The sequence below is a fragment of the Trachypithecus francoisi genome, unplaced genomic scaffold, assembly GCF_009764315.1.
Source record: "Trachypithecus francoisi isolate TF-2019V2 unplaced genomic scaffold, Tfra_2.0 Lachesis_group2, whole genome shotgun sequence".
In the NCBI taxonomy this organism is placed as follows: Eukaryota; Metazoa; Chordata; class Mammalia; order Primates; family Cercopithecidae; genus Trachypithecus; species Trachypithecus francoisi.
In genome coordinates, this window is record NW_022681465.1 from 121,023,318 (window position 1) to 121,043,919 (window position 20,602).

General features: G+C 49.4%; 2 protein-coding genes across 4 annotated transcripts in view; both read left to right on the forward strand.

The window, feature by feature from the left end:
• The window catches only part of CUNH5orf47 (chromosome unknown C5orf47 homolog), a 109,732-nt gene extending 95,505 nt beyond the window's left edge, over positions 1 to 14,227 (forward strand). The window contains exon 6 of the transcript XR_004429938.1: positions 14,202 to 14,227. The gene's annotated coding sequence lies outside the window, so the exon portion shown is untranslated. The remainder of the gene's footprint in view (positions 1 to 14,201) is intronic.
• NSG2 (neuronal vesicle trafficking associated 2) overlaps positions 1 to 19,140 on the forward strand; it is a 133,410-nt gene extending 114,270 nt beyond the window's left edge. For all 3 annotated transcript variants that reach the window (XM_033180332.1, XM_033180330.1, XM_033180331.1), the window contains 2 exons: positions 14,202 to 14,312; positions 17,267 to 19,140. In XM_033180332.1, coding sequence (XP_033036223.1) covers positions 14,202 to 14,312; positions 17,267 to 17,458 — 303 coding nt within the window. In that variant the 3' untranslated portion in view covers positions 17,459 to 19,140. The remainder of the gene's footprint in view (positions 1 to 14,201; positions 14,313 to 17,266) is intronic.
• Positions 19,141 to 20,602: the final 1,462 nt, after the last annotated feature.

The following is a 20,602-nucleotide window of genomic DNA, read 5'->3' on the forward strand; positions in this document are numbered from 1 at the left end:
GGCATTTCCACACAAAGATTTCATTTCCTCCTTACATCAGTGCTTCAAGGTGGCTATTAGGATTCTCATTTCCAGATGAGACAGCTGAGCCCAGGAAATGTAATAAGAGACCCAGAAAGTGATGGGTGGGAATCTAAGCTTGGGTGTTTCTGGCTTCAGGCCAAACAAAGCAGGTCAAGACCTGTTTTTGTCTTTATCAGGACAGAACAGATGGATGCAAAGGTGAAGTCACAGTGAAGCATACTTCCTGACCTGGGAACATGTGAGCTTCTAGGTATTATTTAAAGGTGAATTGGCAAGCCCCTTGAAGGGGCCGAGTGGATGTGGGGTCAGTCATGACCCCCATCTGCAGACTGATACTGACAGGGATCAGAAAAGGGCTTTGGGTGCTGGAACCCCACCACTCTTGCCTTCTAAGGCTCACTGACGAGGAGGTCTATCTATAAGGACAAGCTCCAAATGACAAAGAACTGCTGTATTCACCTGGCAAGCATCCCTAACCCCAAGGGGCAGCACCTCCGGTAAGCAAAGCTGGGGCTGAGGCTCAGGAAGGGGCCCTCAATGAATTTGCAGATTCCTGTCCTATTGTGCCCACCCTCACCCCAAAGAGAGGTCTCATCCTGCAGTGAAAGGAGGCAGCCCAAAGTGTACGCAACCACCAGAGGGAAACCCATGAGGTAGAAGGTAGGAGAGATTGTATTTTTTTTCCCCGTGTTTAGTGTCAGGCTCATCGAAAGATAGCCAGGGTCAGGATGCCACAGGAAGGAGAGGAAGAGGGTCTTATTCTGCCTGCACAGAGGAGCCTGGCCCAAAAAAGATACCCCAGGCTTCTCTGTGCAGGAAGAATAAGACTCTTACCCTCATCCTGACCCATGAGGAAAGAAGGAAAGGAAGAGATTATGGGGATTTTGTTGTTAGCATGTTTGAGACAGTTCTTGCTTGATTTGTTGCCTAGGCTGGAGTGAACGACTCACTGTAGCCTTAAACTCCCTGGGCTCAAGTGATCCTCCCAGCTCAGCCTCCTGAGTAGCAGGGACTACAGGCGTGCACCACCACCCCCAGCTAATTCTTACTTTTTTCTTTTTTGGAGAAATGGGATTTTGCTATGTTGCCCAGGCTGGTCTTGAACTCCTGGCCCCGAGTAATACTCCTGCCTCAACCTCCCAAAGTGCTGGGATTATAGGCATGAACCACCACACCCAGCCAGGAAGAGATGTTAGTGGGGCCTGGGCTCTGGGAGGCAGAAAGAGAAAGGCTAAGGGCTGGAACCTGGTGCCTGCCTTTTAAGGCACAGGTCCCTGGTAAAGCATAGCTAGTTGTGAGTTCAACTCTGAAAAGTAAGATACGGAATGCCTTCTCCTGCCTTCACATTGAGCACAGGGGCATCTCCCCAAGACCATCCCCATGTCCAATGATTCACCAGGAGAGCGCACAGCGCTCAGCATGTGGCTGTATGCATCTCTTACAGCAAAGGGATACACAGCAAAATCAGCAAAAGAAAAGAAAAAAAGAGCATGAGGCAGCATTGAGGGGAAACCAGGCACCTTCCAAGCATCCTCTCCCAGTGGAATCATGGAGTATGCGCTTCACTCCCGCAGCAGTTTCAGAGGCGCGTGGGAAATGTCCGCCAGGGAAGCTGGTTAGAGACTGTCTCCAGGGTTTTCACTGGGGGCTGGTCACATAGGCACTCTTTGCTCAACACCCACCCAAGTTTCAGACTCCAGGTGTTCAACGTAAGCCATGTTGTAAGTACAGGTTAGGCAGGGTGAGCCACTCCTATCAATTCTGGGGGTGGTGAGAACACTCTTAAAATCCAGCTTCCCAGACACCAGCCAAGGGGCCAGTCTTGCCTGCAGACCTTTCCAATCTGAGGCTGACTACGTAAACTAAAAATGCCCTCCAAGACTCCTCTTAGGTAGAGTGTGTCTGTGTGTCTGTGTGTATTTGTTTAGGGCAGCAGGGTGGGGAGGGAGAAGACAAGGTAGAGATTCCTTCCTCCTCATGGACAAAGTAGCAAATTAAGCACAGGGGCAGAAATGCCATCTTCCCCAACGTGGCTGACTGATGTCCAGAGGAGATACTGCTGGGTATGCTAGACTCTGGTATTAGCAGGCATTATTCTTATCCTTGCAAGAATTACAGGGAGACATGGAAGAGTTTATCTGGCAGGGAAGCCCCCACTGGCATGCCTAGCAGCGCCACACATTGAAATTTGGAAATGATTTTTAATTTTCCAAACCAACTTTGCTGATCTGATTCTTTCTTTTCTTCTTCCTTTCCCTTCTTTTTTTTTCTTTTTGTTTTTTTCTTTTCATAACTTTTCTGCCAAGAAAGGGGATTGAGGAATGGAAGTAGCTTAATGGAACAAGCTATTTGGGCTGCCGGGCTCATGTCTCCATGGAGATGGTAATGCAGGCTGTGTCTAGACAGACGGTTGGCGGGGATGCAGCGAGACAGTTGTGCGCCTCTGATGGGAGCCGGGATCTGCACGGATGGACCTCTGGGCTGAGGGGGAGGGTCTGGCTCTGTTCTGGGGCCTGTCTCTTGGTGTTGGCTGGAACAAATATATGTGAATTCTTCCAAGTTCACCTGTTTGCCTTTGTGCAGGCCCAGGCCAAGAGCTGGGTAGGCAGCCACTGAGGCATAGGCCCCACTCTTGTGGAGCTCGTGGACTACTGGGGCAAACTGACGTGTCACATGGCCGTGATAGCACATGTGATGTGTGGCTGCAACTGGAGCTGATGGCCTTGGGAACCTGGGGGGACCTTGCTCACAGGGGAAGTCTGGGAAGGCTTCCTGGTATGTGTGTGGAGCACCCTCTAAGTGGGAGGCCATGGAAGGCATGCTAGTAGCAGACAGCCTAGAACTTTCAGGAACTGGGACTGGTGTGTGTGTGTGTGTGTGTGTGTGAGTGTGTGTGTGTGTGTGTCTGGGGGCAGGAACAACTGGTGAAGTGGGACCGGTAAGCAGGGGCCAGATGATGGAAATGGCACAGTGCCAAGGAAATAATACGTGTTTTGAATCCAGGCAAACCTGGCTTCTAGGTCTTGCTTCACTACTAAAGGGCTGGATAATCCATTATTTAATCCGCAATTTACCCAACATCTCCAATCAGTTTTGCCATCTGAAAACCAGGAATATCAACAGTCCTTACTTTATGGAATCCTGGGTAGGACTTAGTGAGATGATACTTGTCAAGCGCTGAGTAGCTGATGATTTAAGAATGTGAGTTTTTTGCCCTCCTTTATTCAGAAGCCAGACAAAGGATTTTGAACATTGTCTTACTCCAATGACAATCTCCAGGCTACTTGCATTCAAACCTCCTGTATTTGGAAAATGCTGATTTCTGGGTGTTATGGCAGAACAAGGAGATCAGAATCTATGTGTACTCAGTACTCTGCATCTTACCAGTCTCCTTAGATGGTTCTGATGCTTAGTCAAGTCATAGACCTGCTGTGCCAGGAGATGGGAAGTCAGGGGAGGGCTTTCAGCCCCAGCATGTAGTATTCAGAAGAGCAGTTTAAGAAGATAGCTTTGGTGGCCTACAGGGAGAATGGTTAGGGTCGGGGAGACAGGAAGGGTCAGAGAGGAAATGATCCATGTCAAAGGTACTTTTCTGCCCCGTTAATATGAATCATCCGCAAAACCCTTAAAGGGTGAGGCCCTCGGGCCCTGGGGAAGCTCAAACACAGAGGGTATGGCCCTGCCCTTGAGGGGCTGTCAGTTGGTTGGGGAGGACAGATCACAGATGTAATATAGTGTAATACCCAGGCCACACAGGGTAATACCCAGTGGCTTCATGCTGAGGAGATAGCCGAACCAAATTCATCAATGATGCATAATTATAAAAATAACAACAATGACAACAAGAAGCGTTAATTTGTCACGTTAGCATTTATGTGGCACTCTTTCCTTTGGCATTAGTCATCTTGATTATACCTCATGACAGTTTTTTGTACATTAGCGTACATTGTATAAGTGGTGAGGTCAAGGCCTGTCTTGATTCAGAGGTGGCCCAGACTCGGCACGTGCGGATGCTGTACGTGATTATACAAAGTTGGCGGGGCCACAGTGTGTAAAATGGAGCGGAACAGAAGGAATCCAGATTTAAGCTGGGATCCATGTAGATGGGAACAGGAAGCAAGCCTGTAACAACATATGGGGAATTGATGGCAGGATGACGATAGGTGTTTTTCCTTTTGGATTTTCAGTATTGTTCTTATAATAATGGTGCATTTATTAAAAATATATTTTTAATAAAATGAACTGTAATGTCATTGTAGGTTTATAAACAGTCTACCAGACGGTTAGCCAGCTGGGCTTCTGAGTGAGACAGGTCTGAGTTCTAATCCTCACCCTGCCCCTCACATACGTAAAGTCTTTCCGTCTATGTCTGATACAACATTATACAGTGGGCGCATTGATAGCACCTACTCCATGGAGTTGCAGCAGCATGAAGTATTGTAATGCATGTGTGCATTCCGTGTATGCTAATTAACTAAAGGCATTCCCGGGAAAGGCTGAGCATCTATTAGGATAGGCTAAGCCTATCCTGAGGGCTTTTATGCACTACCACACCCTGCCATCCAACAGCTATTGTGAGGCAGCCATCAGTGTCACCTACCTTTCAGAGAAGTAAGCTGAGGATTTCAAAGGGTAAGAACTTTCCCAGGTTCATTGGTGAGCAGGTGACGAGCTGGGCTTTCAGTCTAGACCTTCTGGCTTTGAAGGCTCTGCTTCATTCACTACTTGGTACTAGGGGAAGGGCTAGGAAAACCCAGGTGTCATCTGGGCAGAATTTACTGAGGTTGCAACCCCTTTGAACTTTCTGCTCAAGCCCTATTGTCAGCGTCTTTGGGGCTCAGCCAGGAACAAGGTGCCAGGAGGCCTAATTCTGTCTCTGGAGGTTCCAGCTGCCACGTACAGAAGGCAAATGTCTGTTTGGCAGCCCTGGTTTTATTTCCCCACAAAGTTTAATTTCCCTGATGTGAGTGGTTCTATTACTTTGAGGTTTCCAGGGTTTGCATTCTTCATAAAAAAGACTGGTTTATTGTGCACTGTGATGCCAAGATGTGGCAGTACCTGAGTGTTAATGAAGTTCATGTTTCCTGATATGATGAGGGTCCTAGATCAGCATCCTGACTTGACAGTGGAAGGGTTTTTGGTTTTCTCCACTGTCTTCCTAATTCCTGAGGTTTCTATCTGGGTGGTGACATATCTTCCTAGAATAAGTTTACAGTATGCATTGTGCATGGTTTCTTGCTTCATTGCACTGTTACAAGCAAATGTAGCCGCAGGACGGGAAAATATGTATCACAACATCAATTAAGGTATGGTTAGGGTTGAGGGCTTTAGAATGAGATACTCCAGAGGTCTAAGCAGACTATTCTCCTTCAGTAACCATGTGGCTTCAGACAAGTTACTAAACTTCCCTGTGCTTCAGTTTCTACAGCTGTAAAATGCAGGTAATAATGCAGCTTCCAGGGCTATCATGAGGTTTAAAGGAGATCATACATAAAAATCACTTGCCAAATGCCTTGCTCATTATTGAATAGCCAATATGTGATTGATTGTTATTATCAGGTAAGCCCATAGGCTGGGCCAATAATGCCAGGCAATTTATAGGCACCATCTCATTTAATCTTCACAGCAATCCTATGGGGTGGGATTGATTTTTTTGGTCCCCATTTAACAGATGAAAAAAAGGGGGCTCAGAGAGATGAAGCATCTTACCCAAGGTCGCACAGCTCATCAGAAGCAGAAGCAAGATTGACCCGTCACGATGTGGCCATAGTTACTGCAGAGAACTACCTAAATATTTTCCAGAATGCAGGGTCCAACTCTCCCAGCTGTCAGAGACAAGCTTCTCATCTTTGAGGGGCACAGCAGGCAGACAAAGAGATCACTTCAGGATCAACTAAGAATTCTTCCAGTATCAGACAAACTATACTTCAGATGACCTTGAGAAAATTATGCAACCTCTCTTTGCCTTAGTCTTCTCATCTGAAAAATGAAGATACAATAGCTCCTACCTCATAGGGCTGTCGTAAGGTTTACAAGAGCAAATCCATGTACAGTGCCAAGAACAGTGCCTGGCACAATCAGTGCCTAGTAACTGCAAGTGGGAAGTACTACTCCAGACTGTGTCCCAAGCGGGGCAGCAGACAGGTGAGGTTAATTACAGTGCCCTAGGAGCAGTGTCTTGAAGAGTTGTGATCAGACAGGGTAAGCTCAACATTGCCTGAGGACTTTTGGGGAAGACTTTGGGGAGGAGGAGATAGTTGAGCTGAGTCTAGGGTGAGCAGTGACTTGACAGGTTGGGGAGTGGGAACTGGCATTCTAGGCAGAGACCAGCAGGTGCAAGATCATGGGGGTGGGGAACACTGGGGTGTCTGGAGCTTGGAGGACCAGGGTTGGGGCTGAAAGGGGAGTGGAGGTTAAATCCGGAAGGGCCTTGTCTGCTCTGCCAAGGAGATGAACCCTCATCCTGTAGGTGTGGCAGCTCATTCATCAGGGAGGCAATGTGACCAAGTTGGCTTGTTGGAGAGTCTAGGGTGGACCAGAATCCTAGAGGCTGGAGGCTGAGGAGCAGCACGGAGGCTGCTGCACCCAGGGGAGTGGTGATGGTGGTCTGGACAGGGGGCGTATGATGAATACGGGAGCAGGGGGAGATAAATAAGCTATGTCAGAGGCAGAAGCTGGCAGAGCTGGTGTCTGACTGGGCATGGCTCTGGGGGAGAGGTGGAGGCAGGGGTCGCTGCAGAGTCAGGCCCCAGATACAGTGGGCAGTGCTGCCTCCTGCCACAGCTGAGGCTGGTCATGAGTATGGCGAAGTCAAGGTGCCCATGAGACACCTTGGTGCCTTTTCTGGACTTACCTCTTACCAACTGGGGAACCGTGGGCAAGTCACTTCACCTCTCAGAGCCTCACTTTCTCTACCAGCAAAATGGGGATAATAATTCTACTTCATATGATTGTGATGATAGCATACACTGTGTTCCCAATAACTCTTAGCCTCTGTTATTATGATTACAACTCCTGCCACTGTGATTAGATGGAGGGAGGGTCGTGGGGCAGCGGTCACTGTGACTGTAGTCCCGGCACATCTTTGCCGGAGTCACCAACTCCGTGCTCTATTTTGAGTTCTTCCTCTCTTCTTTCTTGGATCTCACAAGCCTGAAGAGGAATCGTGGATGCGTCTTCCTGGGTGCCAACCCAAACCCTGATTCTCCTTAAGGTTAAGGTGCTTTTGTTGGGCACATGTGTCAGGTGGCGAGGTTGAGGAGAGGGAAGAGAACAGGAGACACACAGGTGCTTCCGTGCACCACTCCATCTGCACACGGCATGGTTTGGGCCAGGTTGCATGGCTGTCTGCTCGTGGATGTCTAGGGGGAGGCTGTGTGTGTGTATGTGTGTATGTCTGTGTGTGTGTGTGTCTTTCTCAGTGTGTGTGTCTCTGTATGTGTATAACTGTGTGGTGTCTCTGTGTCTCTGTGTGTAACTGTGTGTGTGTGTCTCTGTGTTTGTCTCTGTGTGTGTCTCTGTGTGTGTTTCTCTCTCAGTATGTGTGTGTGTCTATGTGTCTTTCTGTATGTAACTGTATCTCTTTGTGTGTGTTTGTCTCTGTGTGTGCGTGTCTCTGTGTCTGTGTGTGTCTGTGTCTCTGTGTGTGTGTCTGTGTATCTGTGTGTGTACCTTTCTCTCTCAGTGTGTGTGTCTCTGTGTCTCTGTGTGTGTCTGTGTGTGTATGTCTGTGTGTCTGTCTCTCTCTCTCTCTGTCTCTCTGGTCTTAATTCAACTCAACACTGCAGGTCAGGAAATGTGTCTGATCCCCACTTTGTATGAGTCACTATGCTGGGCACAGAGAAAAGGGTGTGACTCTCTTGCTGTCCGAGGCCTTCCCAGTAGAAGGTGGCTGGGAGGTGTGAGGGGTGATGGGGATGCAGTGTGCTCCTGTGCAGGAGGACCTGAAGCAGGCCCCAGCTACAGAGCAGGGACGGATTGGGGTTCAGGGCTGGAGCTGAATGCTGAGGAGATGTTCTCCTTGCTGAGGAAGGGCACATGGGGGCTCCAGGCCTGGCCCAAGGCCCAGAGAAGCAACTGCAGGAACTCTTAGGGTGCCAGGGCTGGAGGGGACAGTGTGAACCAGTGGGGAGAGGTACATGAGACTGGAGGGTGGCTGAGGGGGTGCAGGCTGAGCGGAGATGTTACCCCGACAGCACCAGGGCTGCCTCTGGGGGGAGCTACTCTCTTGGGCAGGACAAGGGTGATATTGGCCTCCAAAGCCCACAGGTTGGACCCCTGCCTGCCTTCCAGCCTCACCTCAGTGCTTTCTCCTTGTCCCCTCTGTCACAGCCAGACTGCTCCTTCCAGGCCCTCTGGAACCACGAGCTCCTCTTCGTTGTAGGATCTCTGGGCAGCCTGGAATGCTGCAATGCTCTGGCCCGGGGTTGCCTGGAGCCCAGTCCGCTCTCACTTCCAGGACCACCCCATCAAAGAGCAACCTTCGTGTGCTCTGTTCAGACCACATTCAGTGCTTGGTTTGTGGTTATTTCTTTGGTGATTTGCTCATTGAATGTCTGACTCTCCCGCCTGTGAACTCCTTGAGGCCATGACGGTGCACAGCATCCGGCTCACAGTAGGCCCTTTAGTAGACTCGCACTGAGCGGACGACGAGTGGCTGAGTGAGTAGATGAGGGTGGATGACGAGGGGCTGAGTGAGTGGATGAGGGCGGATGACGAGGGGCTGAGTGAGTGGATGAGGCCGGACGACGAGGGGCTGAGTGAATGGATGAGGGGAGACGGGTGCAGAGAGAGTGATTCTGTGGTGAGGATTGTGCCTCTAATGAAACCTCCAATCTAGCGCAGGAGAACTAGCAAGCTGTTTATTGTGAGGCTTAGGTTGTTACATTCAAGAGCTGAAACCAAGGGCTTTAGAACGTCTCTGAGGATGGAGGTTATATAAACCGAGTCAATAAATATTGACGTGGAGTCCGGCTTTCATGTTGAGGTGCTTTGTGGGGAAGTGAGAGTTCCTCTCCCCAGCCCTCTTAGGCTCGCCCGGCATGGCGGAGCTTTGTTGCAGGGATCAGGCACGTGGGGCCCCTGAATTTCACAAATCCACCAGAAAGGGAGGCCGGGTTCAGTAGGATGCCTCGCAGAACTGAAACCTGCCTGTAGGAAATCTCGCCCTGGAACCAAATGAGGACTCTCCAGCTCCTGCCCCACCCCAAAAACACTGGCAACTCCGTCATCCAGAATCCAGAAAGCTCACCTGTGAAACTCGCTGGCCTGAGCCGACCCTTCCTCCTCTTGTCTCGCAGTGCTGTGCTCACCTCCTATGCCATCTTAGGCCGTTGACTCCACCTCACTGCCCTGTCTGGCCTCAGCACCTGAGACATGCCCTACTACATCAGCCTTCCCACTGGCCTCCTTGCCTTCAGCCATCCCCCTGCAAACATGCCTTCTGTTGCCCCAGAGACATTACTCCAAAACATAATTCTGACCCTGTCACTTCCCTGCTTAGAACCGTCACTGGCTCCCTGTTGTCCTTAAGATCAAGTCCAAGTGTAATCTGTTCTTTGCCCCCTGCCCAGGCCCCCAGGCTTCCCCATCACTCACACCCTTGGGCCAGTCATGCCAAGGCCTTCTGATGCTTCTAGAACAGCCCGTGTGCTTTCCATGTTCTGTCCATGGCTGATGCCATTTCCTCTGCTCAGAGCCTTCTTCCCCCCAATCCTAATGTTCTTCCATGAAGTCACTTCTGATGTCACATCCCCCAGGAGGACATCCCTGATGCCCCCACCCCCAGGTTAGTTAGGTCCAGCAGCCCCCTGTGCTGATGGCCTGTCATGGTGTCGCCTCTGTGTTGCAAGTGTCTGCTCCCATCAGTCTATCTCTCCCTCCCCCTGTAGACTGTGAGGCCTCAAGAGAGAGCCTATGCCTGATTCACCACAATGTGCTGTCTGACCTCACCAGACTCTTAGGGAATGATTGGCCTTCAGTTGCAGAAGTCACCAAAATTCAGGACAGGGAGGCAAACTCTCCTTCAGCTAAAACAGCCTCCATTCAGCCTAATTCTGGGGTCATGGAACATGTGGTGCGGGCTGGCGGAAGTTAGCCCTGCTTGGGCAGAATCCCATGGGCTGGGCTGCACCCATGGCAACCAGTCAGCGTTAGGCCCTTGACTCTGATAGTCATGGAGGACACCCGGCAAGTGTCAGCACACAGGACTGCTTGCATGTGGGGACCACGTGGGGGCCTCAAAACATGCCGAGGCCTGGACTACACCCCCAGAGATTCTGGTATAATTGGTTTGAGGTGGGGCTAGAGCACCAGGATCATCTGAAACGTTTGAATCCCAGGGCATTCTAACATGTGCAGCTGCTTGAGAACCACTCACAGGTAGTCCTACTAGAGCAGCGCTGCTCTTCCTGGTTACACATGGTAATTACCTGGAGAGCCTTGTCCTGGACCCATGGAATCAGAACCCATGGGGGTGGTGACAACCTAGGCATCAGCATTTCTGAGCTCCTCAGCTGCTTCTAATGTGAAGCAGGGTTTGAAACCACTACCTCACAGGGACCTCCCTCCCTCCCTTTTCTTTTTCCAGAAGCATTTGCTGGAGGCCTGCTCTGTGCTCGTGCTCTCTAGCCCTGGTGGCACTTTGGTGAATCAGCCCCTGCAGTTCCCATTTGGGATTTCCTAACTCAGGGGGCATTAGCAGTGGAGCAGCCCACCTTGTAAAGGGAACCTGTCCCACCGGCGGGCTTGCTGGGTCCTGCACCAGCTCCTAGTGCCCCTTTACTAACCCGCTGCTGACCAGGGGCCACATCCAGCCCTGGCTGGGCATCTCCATACCCATGTTGGGAGGTCTTGCCCGGCTCCTGAGTCTCCCAAGAGGCCTGGGACTCTGCCTAGGCAAGATTTGGGGTTGCACATGGTCATTGGGATGGGAACCTTTCCAGCAGCTCCCTCAGACCCTGCATCATCAGGCTGGAGGCAATGCCAGGCTAGGACTGAGGCTCTGAACTCCCTCCTGCGCACACACGAGCTCTGCAGCTGCACTGCAGTCCGTGGATGAGCCTGCGGCTATAGGCAACTCTCTTGGCTGGGCCCAGGTGTGTTCTCTTTGAGGGGACAGGATGCTAACAGGATTTTAATGTCCCTTTAACAGAAAGGGTCACCACTTAGGAAATTGGCTCCCTGTCCCCAGGGCAGAGCTGCAGGTGCCAGGCTACTGCCTGAATTCTGGGCATTTATCTTAAAAAACTAAGAGAAAACTCGTGTAACATAAACATAACGACTTTAAAGTGAGCAGTGCAGTGGCATTTAGTACATTCATAATGTTGTGCAACCATCACCTCTGTCTAGTTTCAAAACATTTTCATTACCCCAAAAGGAAACCCTATACCCCTTATCAGTCATTCCCCATACCCCCAGACCCCCTAGTCCTAGCAGGCTCCAGTCTGCACCTGCTTCTGTGCATTTCCCCGTTCTGGGTAGCTCATCAGATGGAATCACATGACATGTGGCCTTAGCATCTGGGTTCTTTGGCTCAGCATCACGTTTGGAAGGGCCGTCTGCATCTGCAGCTGGTCCTTCATTCCCTTTCATGGCTGAATAACATTCCGCTGCATGGATAGACCACAATTTGTTTATTCATTCATCAGCGGATGGAAATTTGGGCTGTTTCTACCTTTTGGCTATTGGGAAATCTGGGCATTTAAAATGTTTTATATCTCTACTCCATGTAGACTTGATCATGTGTTCCTGGGTCCTCAGCATTTGTGAGCCGTGGTCTTGGCTGGCCCCCCTTTCCTGTACTATTCAAATAAGAGGTTCGTAGGGTGCGTATGTGTCTTCAGGGTATCTCTTGCTTTAAATCCAACTTCTCTTGATTTCTCCATCTCGGCTCCACCTCTTGCCTGTGTGATACCTGGACTGATCTCTGCACCATCTCACTCCATACTGTTATCACTGCAATCCAAGGCAGGAGGCTGATAAGCATGCAACGGGCTTCAACTGTTGGCTTGGGGTAATGGAGAGAATGGACAGCACATTGTGTCAACAGTAGCTTAAAAACAGTACTATCCTAAAACTTCATACACACACTCATTAGGAATTGCTCATGGACAGTGTCTGCCCATGAGATTTGGACAGAATCCTCCCCACATCCATCTTCCTCTTTTCCTTTTCAAATTCCTCCTGTCCAGTATTTAAAACTGCCAACAAACAACTTCATATTTTTGGAGTAATGTAGACTCCTGTCTCCTTCTTTCCTTATAAACATGCCCTGGGGTGGAAAAGAGATGGCATGGACACTCCCAAAGTTATTATTATTCTTTTCCTGAATCAAAAAGAACCTTTCCTCCATGAGAAGAATCCTGCCATATTTCTGGGCCAACTGACTGAAAGGGACACCGGCTTTAAAAAATAACACACACACAAATTCTGCTTGTAACATTAGATGCCGCAGTGTCATGGGGGCATCCCTGCCCCCTTGTACATAGGTGGTGGGATGGGGTCAGTGCAAGCCTGGAGATGCCTCTGACGTTAACCAATGACTGGTTTCAGATGAATCTTGATGGTGTCCCCACTTAGTTTGGTGTTGTATTATTTTTTTAAAGGTTGCTTTCAGATAGTAGGTAGGAACTGGGTTTATGCTCTGAATGAGCTGGAGACCACTGCATGCTTTCGAGCAGAAAAGGGCCATGCTTTCTTTTATTTATTTATTTATTTATTTATTTATTATTTATTTATTTAGATGGAGTCTCACTCTGTCACCCAGGCTGGAGTGCAGTGGCGCCATCTCAGCTCACTACAGCCTCCACCTTCCAGGTTCAAGCAATTCTCCTGCCTCAGCCTCCCCAGTAGCTGGGATCACAGGTGCCTGCCACCATCCCTGGCTTTTTTTTTTTTTTTTTTTTTTTTTTTTTTGTATTTTTAGTAGAGATGGGGTTTCGCCGTGTTGGGCAAGCTGGTCACGAACTCCTGACCTCAAGTGATCTTCCCACCTCGGCCTCCCAAAGTGCTGAGATTACAGGTGTGAGCCACTGTACCTGGCCCCTGGTTTGTTTTAGATTTTATAAGGCTCTCTCTGGTTGCTGTGTGCTGAATACACCCTAGAGGACAGGGAAGTCATCGCTAGTTAGAAGGCTGTTAGATGCTGCAGATGAGATGATGATCGCTTCCACTTGGTTGGACATGATGGAGGCGGTAAGAAGTGGTCAGGTTGTGGGTGTCTTTGAAGGCAGAAATGATAGTTTCTTCTGGTAGATTGGATGTGGTGTGTGAGAAAAAAGGAGTCAAGGATGACTTCAGGATATTTGGCCTGAGTGTCTGCAAATGTGAAATTGACATATTCTAAGATGAAGAAGAATGCAGGCGGAGCAGGTTTGGGTTGGGAGGAGAGCGGGAATTTGGTTTGGGAATGTGTTGAAAGTGTGTTAGATGTCCAAGTAAAGGCGAAAGAAGCAGTTGATGTCCAAGGTTGGAATGCACCAGTGGTGGCGTGGGGTAGGGATGGAAAGCAGGAAGCACTGAAAGTGATGGCTTATTGATCAACCCCCCTACATCCCACATAGTTATCAGGAAAAGTAAAATGAGGGGGAAATCACATGTTAAATCAGAAAGGAGCGGTCGGGCGCAGTGGTTCATGCCTGTAATCCCAGTACTTTGGGAGGCCAAGGCAGGCGGATCACCTGAGATCAGGAGTTCAAGACCAGCCTGGCCAACGTGGTGAAACCTTGTCTCTACTAAAAAATACAAAAATTATCCGGGTGTGTTGGTGAGTGCCTATAATCCCACTTACTTGGAAACCTGAGGCAGGGAGAAGCGCTTGAACCCAGGAGGCGAAGGTTGCAGTGAGCTGAGATGGCGCCATTGCACTCCAGCTCTCCAGCCTGGGTGACAGAGTGAGACTCCATCTCACAACAACAAACAAACAAAACAAAGCAAAACAAAACAAAACCGGAGCTTCAGAGATTATCCTGAAGAAGGCGTAAACAGGCCCAAAGAGCATAGGTGATTTGCCTAAGACTGCAAGTTAGTAACAAAGCCGAGACAGAACCAGTTCCTTGGACCTGTCCCCCTTTCTAGCACACCATGCTGCCTGCCAGTCCTAGGCTCTGAAGGCTGCATGCAGATACTGAAGGTGGGCAGACTGAGGCTGGATAACTCTCAATTTTGTGTTCCTCCAGGTCACCATCCTTGTCAGCCTGGCCCTAGCTTTCCTTGCGTGCATCGTGTTCCTGGTGGTTTACAAAGCCTTCACCTATGACCACAGCTGCCCAGAGGGATTCGTCTATAAGGTAAGAGGTGGTTGGGTAGCCCCAGGTCACTTTCAAGTTCAGTTAGAGAGTTAATCAATGTCTTCTCTTCACTGGTGTCCAAATTCTGGGTATGATAACCTCCTTACCGACTCTTTAAAATGGAATATGTGTTTGGCAAGGAGTTTCCAAGTTTTCCTGCGGGACTCAGTCTCCAGTAGGCAGGAGAGTTCCTCCCCCAAGGTGGTGCTCTCCAGGTTCAGGAGGTGGTCCAGCTTCTACGGCACATCAACAATGAGGGAAGCAGCTCACTACCTCTTGACATGGACTGTTCCATTTTGGAAAAGCTCGGCTTGGTGTGGGCCTTCCTGGCTCAATGGCTGTTTGCTTACCCTTGCAGTGGCCTCCAGAGGTGTGAAGGCAGTTCTGGTGCCTCTGAGGTTCTTTGAAGCTCTGTCTCCAAGTCTCTCCTTGACCCACACTCTGATTAAACTCCTCTGAGAGAACGGAACCTGCTGCATGACCTCCGGGAGTCTCCTTGCCCCTCTGAACCTCATTTTCTCCCCTGCAAAATGGGGGCTGATAATGACTGCTCCCAGGATTTTGGGGAGGCCTTAAGGAGAGAATTTAAGTAAAATCAGTTAACAAAGGGCCTATTAGATAATGCGCTCTCAACAAATGTTAGTTGCAATAAAGACAGAGTCTGTTTCAGAGTGAACACAGCTGATGCTATTAATATTTATAATTACCATTTGCTGAGTATCTCTAATACATCAGAACCTTTGCTGAATGTTTCCTTAAACATTATTTCAATTGGGCTGTACAACCATTCTGAGAAATACGGTTTCTTTGGCTCCCATTTCACACATGAGGAATTAAACGTAGAGAGTGTTTAGTTAAGAGGGTTTTCCAAGACATCAAAATAATTATGTTTTGATGTAGGGAGACCAAATAGGAAGTGTGCCAGCCTGCAAATGTGTATCCTTCGGTTCTGCACCGCCTGGATTACACTCCAATCTGACTGCCTCTAGCTGGTTGACTCACCTATCGCCTGGTTGCCTCTCTGGGCCATTGCTCACAGCCAATGACGATTTATTTCCTCCATTATATACTTACATCTCTTTTCTCTTATATCAAAAGTCTTGGCTCCTAACAACGTTCATGTAATGATGTCTTTGCCTTATCCTACAATATATATAGAACAGTCACAAAATAGCACCAATATTACTACTAAGAGGTAATGAACCCGGAGGCTACTGAACGAACTCGGAGGTTTCTCCGCAGCTCCATGTGTCCTTAGAACACACTCCACCAAGGGTGTAATCTGACCTCCTAAACTTCCATGGAAGGGGTTCAGATCTGGCTTCCTAGACTACACTCCAAGTGGTCAGAAGCTGAGGTTCTGAGACCATCCTGACCAACATGGAGAAACCCCATCTCTACTAAAAATACAAAATTAGCCAAGTGTGGTGGCACATGCCTGTAATCCCAGCTACTTGGGAGGCTGAGGTAGGAGAAATGCTTCAACCCAGGAGGTAGAGGTTGCAGTAAGCCGAGGTTGCGCCATTGCACTCCAGCTTGGGGGACAGAGCAAGACTCCGTCTCAAAAAAAAAGAAACTGAGGTTCGGGAAGACTCAAAACAATGGGAACAGTAGGGGACAGTTGAATAAACTGACACATCCACACAGCGAACGTCACTACAACTGGGAAAATAAGGAAGGAAGGCCTGCATACATGGACAGAGAACGCTCTTCAAGATAGTAGGGCTGAATGATGGAAGGAAGGTCCTGCCTGTGTGTGGGCAAAGGGGAGGTGAGCGCTACTTGCTTATTGTTTTGGAAAGAAATTCAGGAAGGATAAATTTTAAAAATTAATAAAAATGGTTCATCAGGAGGAAGGGATGGACACAAGGCTTCTTCGGATCTATCTTCTTAAATATTTGCCCTTGAAATGTGTAAATGTTTGACATATCTAAAAATAAATAAATGAGAAAAAGCAAGAGGTTCGTTGTTTAAAGAACCTATTCTATATCAAGTTAAGGACATAAACGTGCAAAGAAAATAAATATTTCAACCATTTGTAGATGACAGCATGTTCACCTGCCACCCTTGGTGGAGTGTATTCTAAGGACACATGGAGCTGCAGGGAAACCTCCAAGTTAGTCCAGTAGTCTGCAGGTTCATTACCTCTTAGTAGTAATATTAGTGCTGTTTTGTGACTATTCTATATTTATTGTAGGATAATGCAAATGAATGTTGTTAGGAGCCAAGACTTTTTTTTCTTTTTCTTTTTTTGAGATGGAATTTCGCTTCGTCACCCAGGCTGGAGTGCAGTGGCACCATCTCAGCTCACTGCAACCTCTGCCTCCTGGGTTCAAGTGATTCTCCTGCCTCAGCCTCCTGAGTAGCTGGGATTACAGGCATGCGCCACCGTGCCCAGCTAATTTTTGTATTTTTAGCAGTGATGGGGTTTCACTCTGTTGGTCAGGCTGGTCTTGAACTCCTGACCTTGTGATCTGCCCATCTCGGCCTCCCAAAGTGCTGGAATTACAGGCGTGAGCCACCACACCCGGCAAGACTTTTGATATAAGAGAAAGGAGATGCAAGTGTAAAATGGAGGAAATAAATAGTCATTGGCCATGAACAACAGCCCAGAGAGGCAACCAGAGGATAGGTGAATCAGCCAGCTAGAGGGACTCTGTGGGGTTCCCTAGAGCGTCCACTAGAGCCGGACAGTCAGTGCACAGAGAAAGCTGGCCTTGAATCAGTGTCAATATCAGGTTCAGGTCGTCTGGCTTCTTCTAAGTGGAGCTTTGGTGTTTGTGCTGGTGCTGGTGTTGGGAAGGCTGCTGCATGCCAGGCCCAGGTCAGGAGCTGTCACCTGCCCTCTGGTCGACAGCCCAGTGCAGCTGCGCCCTAATCAGGGTGGCTGTGTTGCTAGGCAGGCTGGAAGCAGTTTGCTGAATGACCCCTGACTCTGTGTCTTTCTTCCCCAGCACAAACGCTGTATCCCAGCCTCCCTGGATGCGTACTACTCCTCCCAGGACCCCAATTCCAGAAGCCGCTTCTATACAGTCATCAGCCACTACAGTGTGGCCAAGCAGAGCACTGCCCGGGCCATCGGGCCGTGGCTGTCGGCAGCCGCTGTCATCCATGAGCCCAAGCCGCCCAAGACCCAGGGCCACTAGAGGCCTGCCCCAGCCAGAATGGGGGGCGGGGTGGAGAGGAGGACCCCCATTGGCTAAGCCAAGCTCCAGTTACAAGACAACACTGTACTCCTGGGATATGGGGGCGGGGGCGGGGCAGGGCAGGGTGGGGGGAGGAGCGCACCGAAAACATGGTGTGTGCTGGAGTTGTCTGAACCGATATTTCTTTTCGTTCCTTGGTATTGTTGATTCGTCCCCGAGTCAGGCTCATGTACAAAGGCATGTTTCGTGTTGATTGTTCCCATGTAAGATATTTTTAAAGCCACTGCTTATTCTTTGTTAGGAAAATGTAACAGCAGAAAAGGAAAGAAACAAAGAACATGAACAAAAAGCATTAACCTGGTTCCATCAGAAGACGTTGAAGGGCAGTGAAGAGCACAGACTCTGTGGGCTTCTTAGATAAGAAAACGTAGCTTCAGTGGGGGGTTCGGGGGTACAGAATATGTGAGTGACACAGACTGGGACTATTTGGTTAGCCTGTGGTCTGCAGGGTAGGAACGTAGGAAATGAGGAGTGGCCAAGCTGGAGAGAAGAACTGATTTTGGCGTTACTAAGCCCAGAATGCACATAACCCATAGTGAAATGTACTGTCCTCTGGTGCATTTTGCAAGATGAGCACAAACTTTCTGGGCCTCCATACTAGGACCTGGGCAGACCCACATGACCTGGGCTCTGAATGCTCACCCTGCGACGGTGGGTTCTGCATCAGCAAATGCTGAGGAGTGGGCAGATTTTCTTTGTCTTTTGCTTGCATTTTCTAGATCCACACCTGGATACTGCCCATGTTGATGAGACAGCAGCGGGGGGAGAGGGAGGGAAGGAAGGTGCGGCTGCAAGAAGGAAGGCACGGGACAGGCATGTGACACTAGGCCACCAGCGATAAGCACAGGCACCGACTTTTCAGTTCTTGTTTGTTTGTTGTTTCCCAAAGTGCTGCTAAAAATAGCAACAACAATAGGATTCCAACCAGGAGCCTCAGGTGACAGCCAGGAAGAGATCTGAAGATCGGGGCCGCCACAATGCCAAATCCTTTCTAAAGGAAGCTGAAAAATGGGACTATCTTTTGCCCACTTTGTTGTGTTAAAAGGGGACATTTGTCCAAACTCCCCAACTGAGTTCTAGAAGCTCCTGACAAGGAGGCAGCATCCAGCCTTGACCAGGCCTCCCAGTTCCCTGGAACCGTATCAGGCATTCCCCTGCCTCTCCTAAACGTTTCAGGGAGGCCAGTTCTGCAGGGTGTCAGCTCCAGGACCCACAGGGCCAGAACCGGCTGGGAGAGTTGATTATTTGAGATGTGGTACTGCTTCCTCACGAGTCTCCGACAGGTCATGTAAAGGGTATTATTTTGTGGCTTGCTGTGTTGCTGAAATCATCATATGCAACAGCTGGGTACTAAGACTAGCATAGCTCAAACTATCCTGCCAAACGCTCTCACCTGATTTTTCCTCCCTTCTCCCTCAACCTCCCATCACCCTGAGTCACCTGTAAATTCATTTGTCATCCAAAGCGGAATAACAAATTGTCCCTAGCAAAACCGCTGAACGCTTTATAATTTTGTGGTGTATTTTTGTCAGTAGGTAGCAGAGGCTGAAGTATTTTTTGGTGTAATTCTTGAAATTTTCTGACAGGAAACAAATAAAGATAGATGTGTCTGAGAGTCTTGACCTTCCTTTGCAATGTTCTTTTATCTGCTGCTCAGTGAGCCTGATGGGGAAGATGCTGGGGGTGGGGGTCCCAGAGGGCAGGGTGAGCCCTACAATGTCCTATTGGGCTGGGGCTAGGATTGGACTGTAAGGCAATGTCCATCCTCAGGTCACTGGGGACTAAGATGGTGTTGCGGTCCTAAGGAAGGACCGAGAGGTGTACCTGGCTGCTTATCTGCCAGCTCAATGTCCTTCATGCAGTGGATGCCTACTGGGCGGCTTCTAGGGCCAGGCTGTGCTGGGCATGGGGAATGGGAATACAGCAACGGATGACACAGAATCACTGCCCTGAAGTCTGGCGAAGGAGTCAGATATGAAAATAAAGGTGTGGTGATGCCCTTGACTTAATGCAACTGGTGGTTAGCCACAACTGAGGAGGAAGATGTTGAAGATCCCTTTTTAAATTGCTCATTTAGGGCTTAGCGTGACCTTGGCAGGTAGGGGACATTGATCCCATTAGACAGATGAAGACATGGAGGCTCAGAGGGGAAAAAGAGACTGTATGAGGGCTGTAGCAGAGCAGTGGAGGTCCAAACCCAGGCTTGCGGGACTCCTTTGCACCCCCACACTACTTCTGTTCCATGTTAGACCCTGAGCAACACTGTCTAATGCTTTTCCAGAAAGTCGAGTTGCAGCTCTAAGAGTGAATGAGCTGATTCTCAGCCAGAACTCGGTATCAATGGTGACTGTGAAGAAAAGCCAACCCCGAAATGCCCTGTGCTCCATGCCAAGTACTAAATGCCTTATGTGTCTTCGTTCCTACAACCCTCCTACCAGTTCTGTGAAGTAGGTGCTCCCACCTTCAACACCACTGCCATCCGCTTCGTCATCATCATCCCCGTTTGGGGACGAAGAACTGGAGGAACTGAGCGGCGAAGCAGCTTGCTCGAGGTCATGCAGTCAGTGAGCAGCAGAGCTGTGATTGAAGCCCACACCTTTTTGGTGCCAGGGTCTTAAGCACTGTGCCATGCTGCAGTGACCATGCATCTTTGCATCTTGCTTTATAGGTTAGTTTGTGCTCACACATCTCCTCTAACGTGGATGGCAGGCCATCGGTGGAAGAGACCAGGATTGACTTTGGGCAGAGTTGGAAGCTGAGGCTCCAAGCGGGTTGCTGTGCTAGGGGTTGGGGCTGAACATGCGTGGTGGTTGGGAGAGAGAAGGGAGACGACACAGCACCTCCCACCTGGGGCTGCACAGGCTGCTGAGCATAGGGCCTCAGACAACCCTGCCCACTCCCATACAGCCTCTGGTTTCCAGCCTGGCTTTGGGAGATGGCGAGTGGGAGAGTGCAGGGATCGGCGCTGGCATCCCACCCACAAAGCCTGGCTGAGCCACATAGCCAGCACAGAAACACCCAACATTTCTTTCAATTACACAGAATCAGTGAAAGGCTTAATGAACACATGTACAAACACTGTCA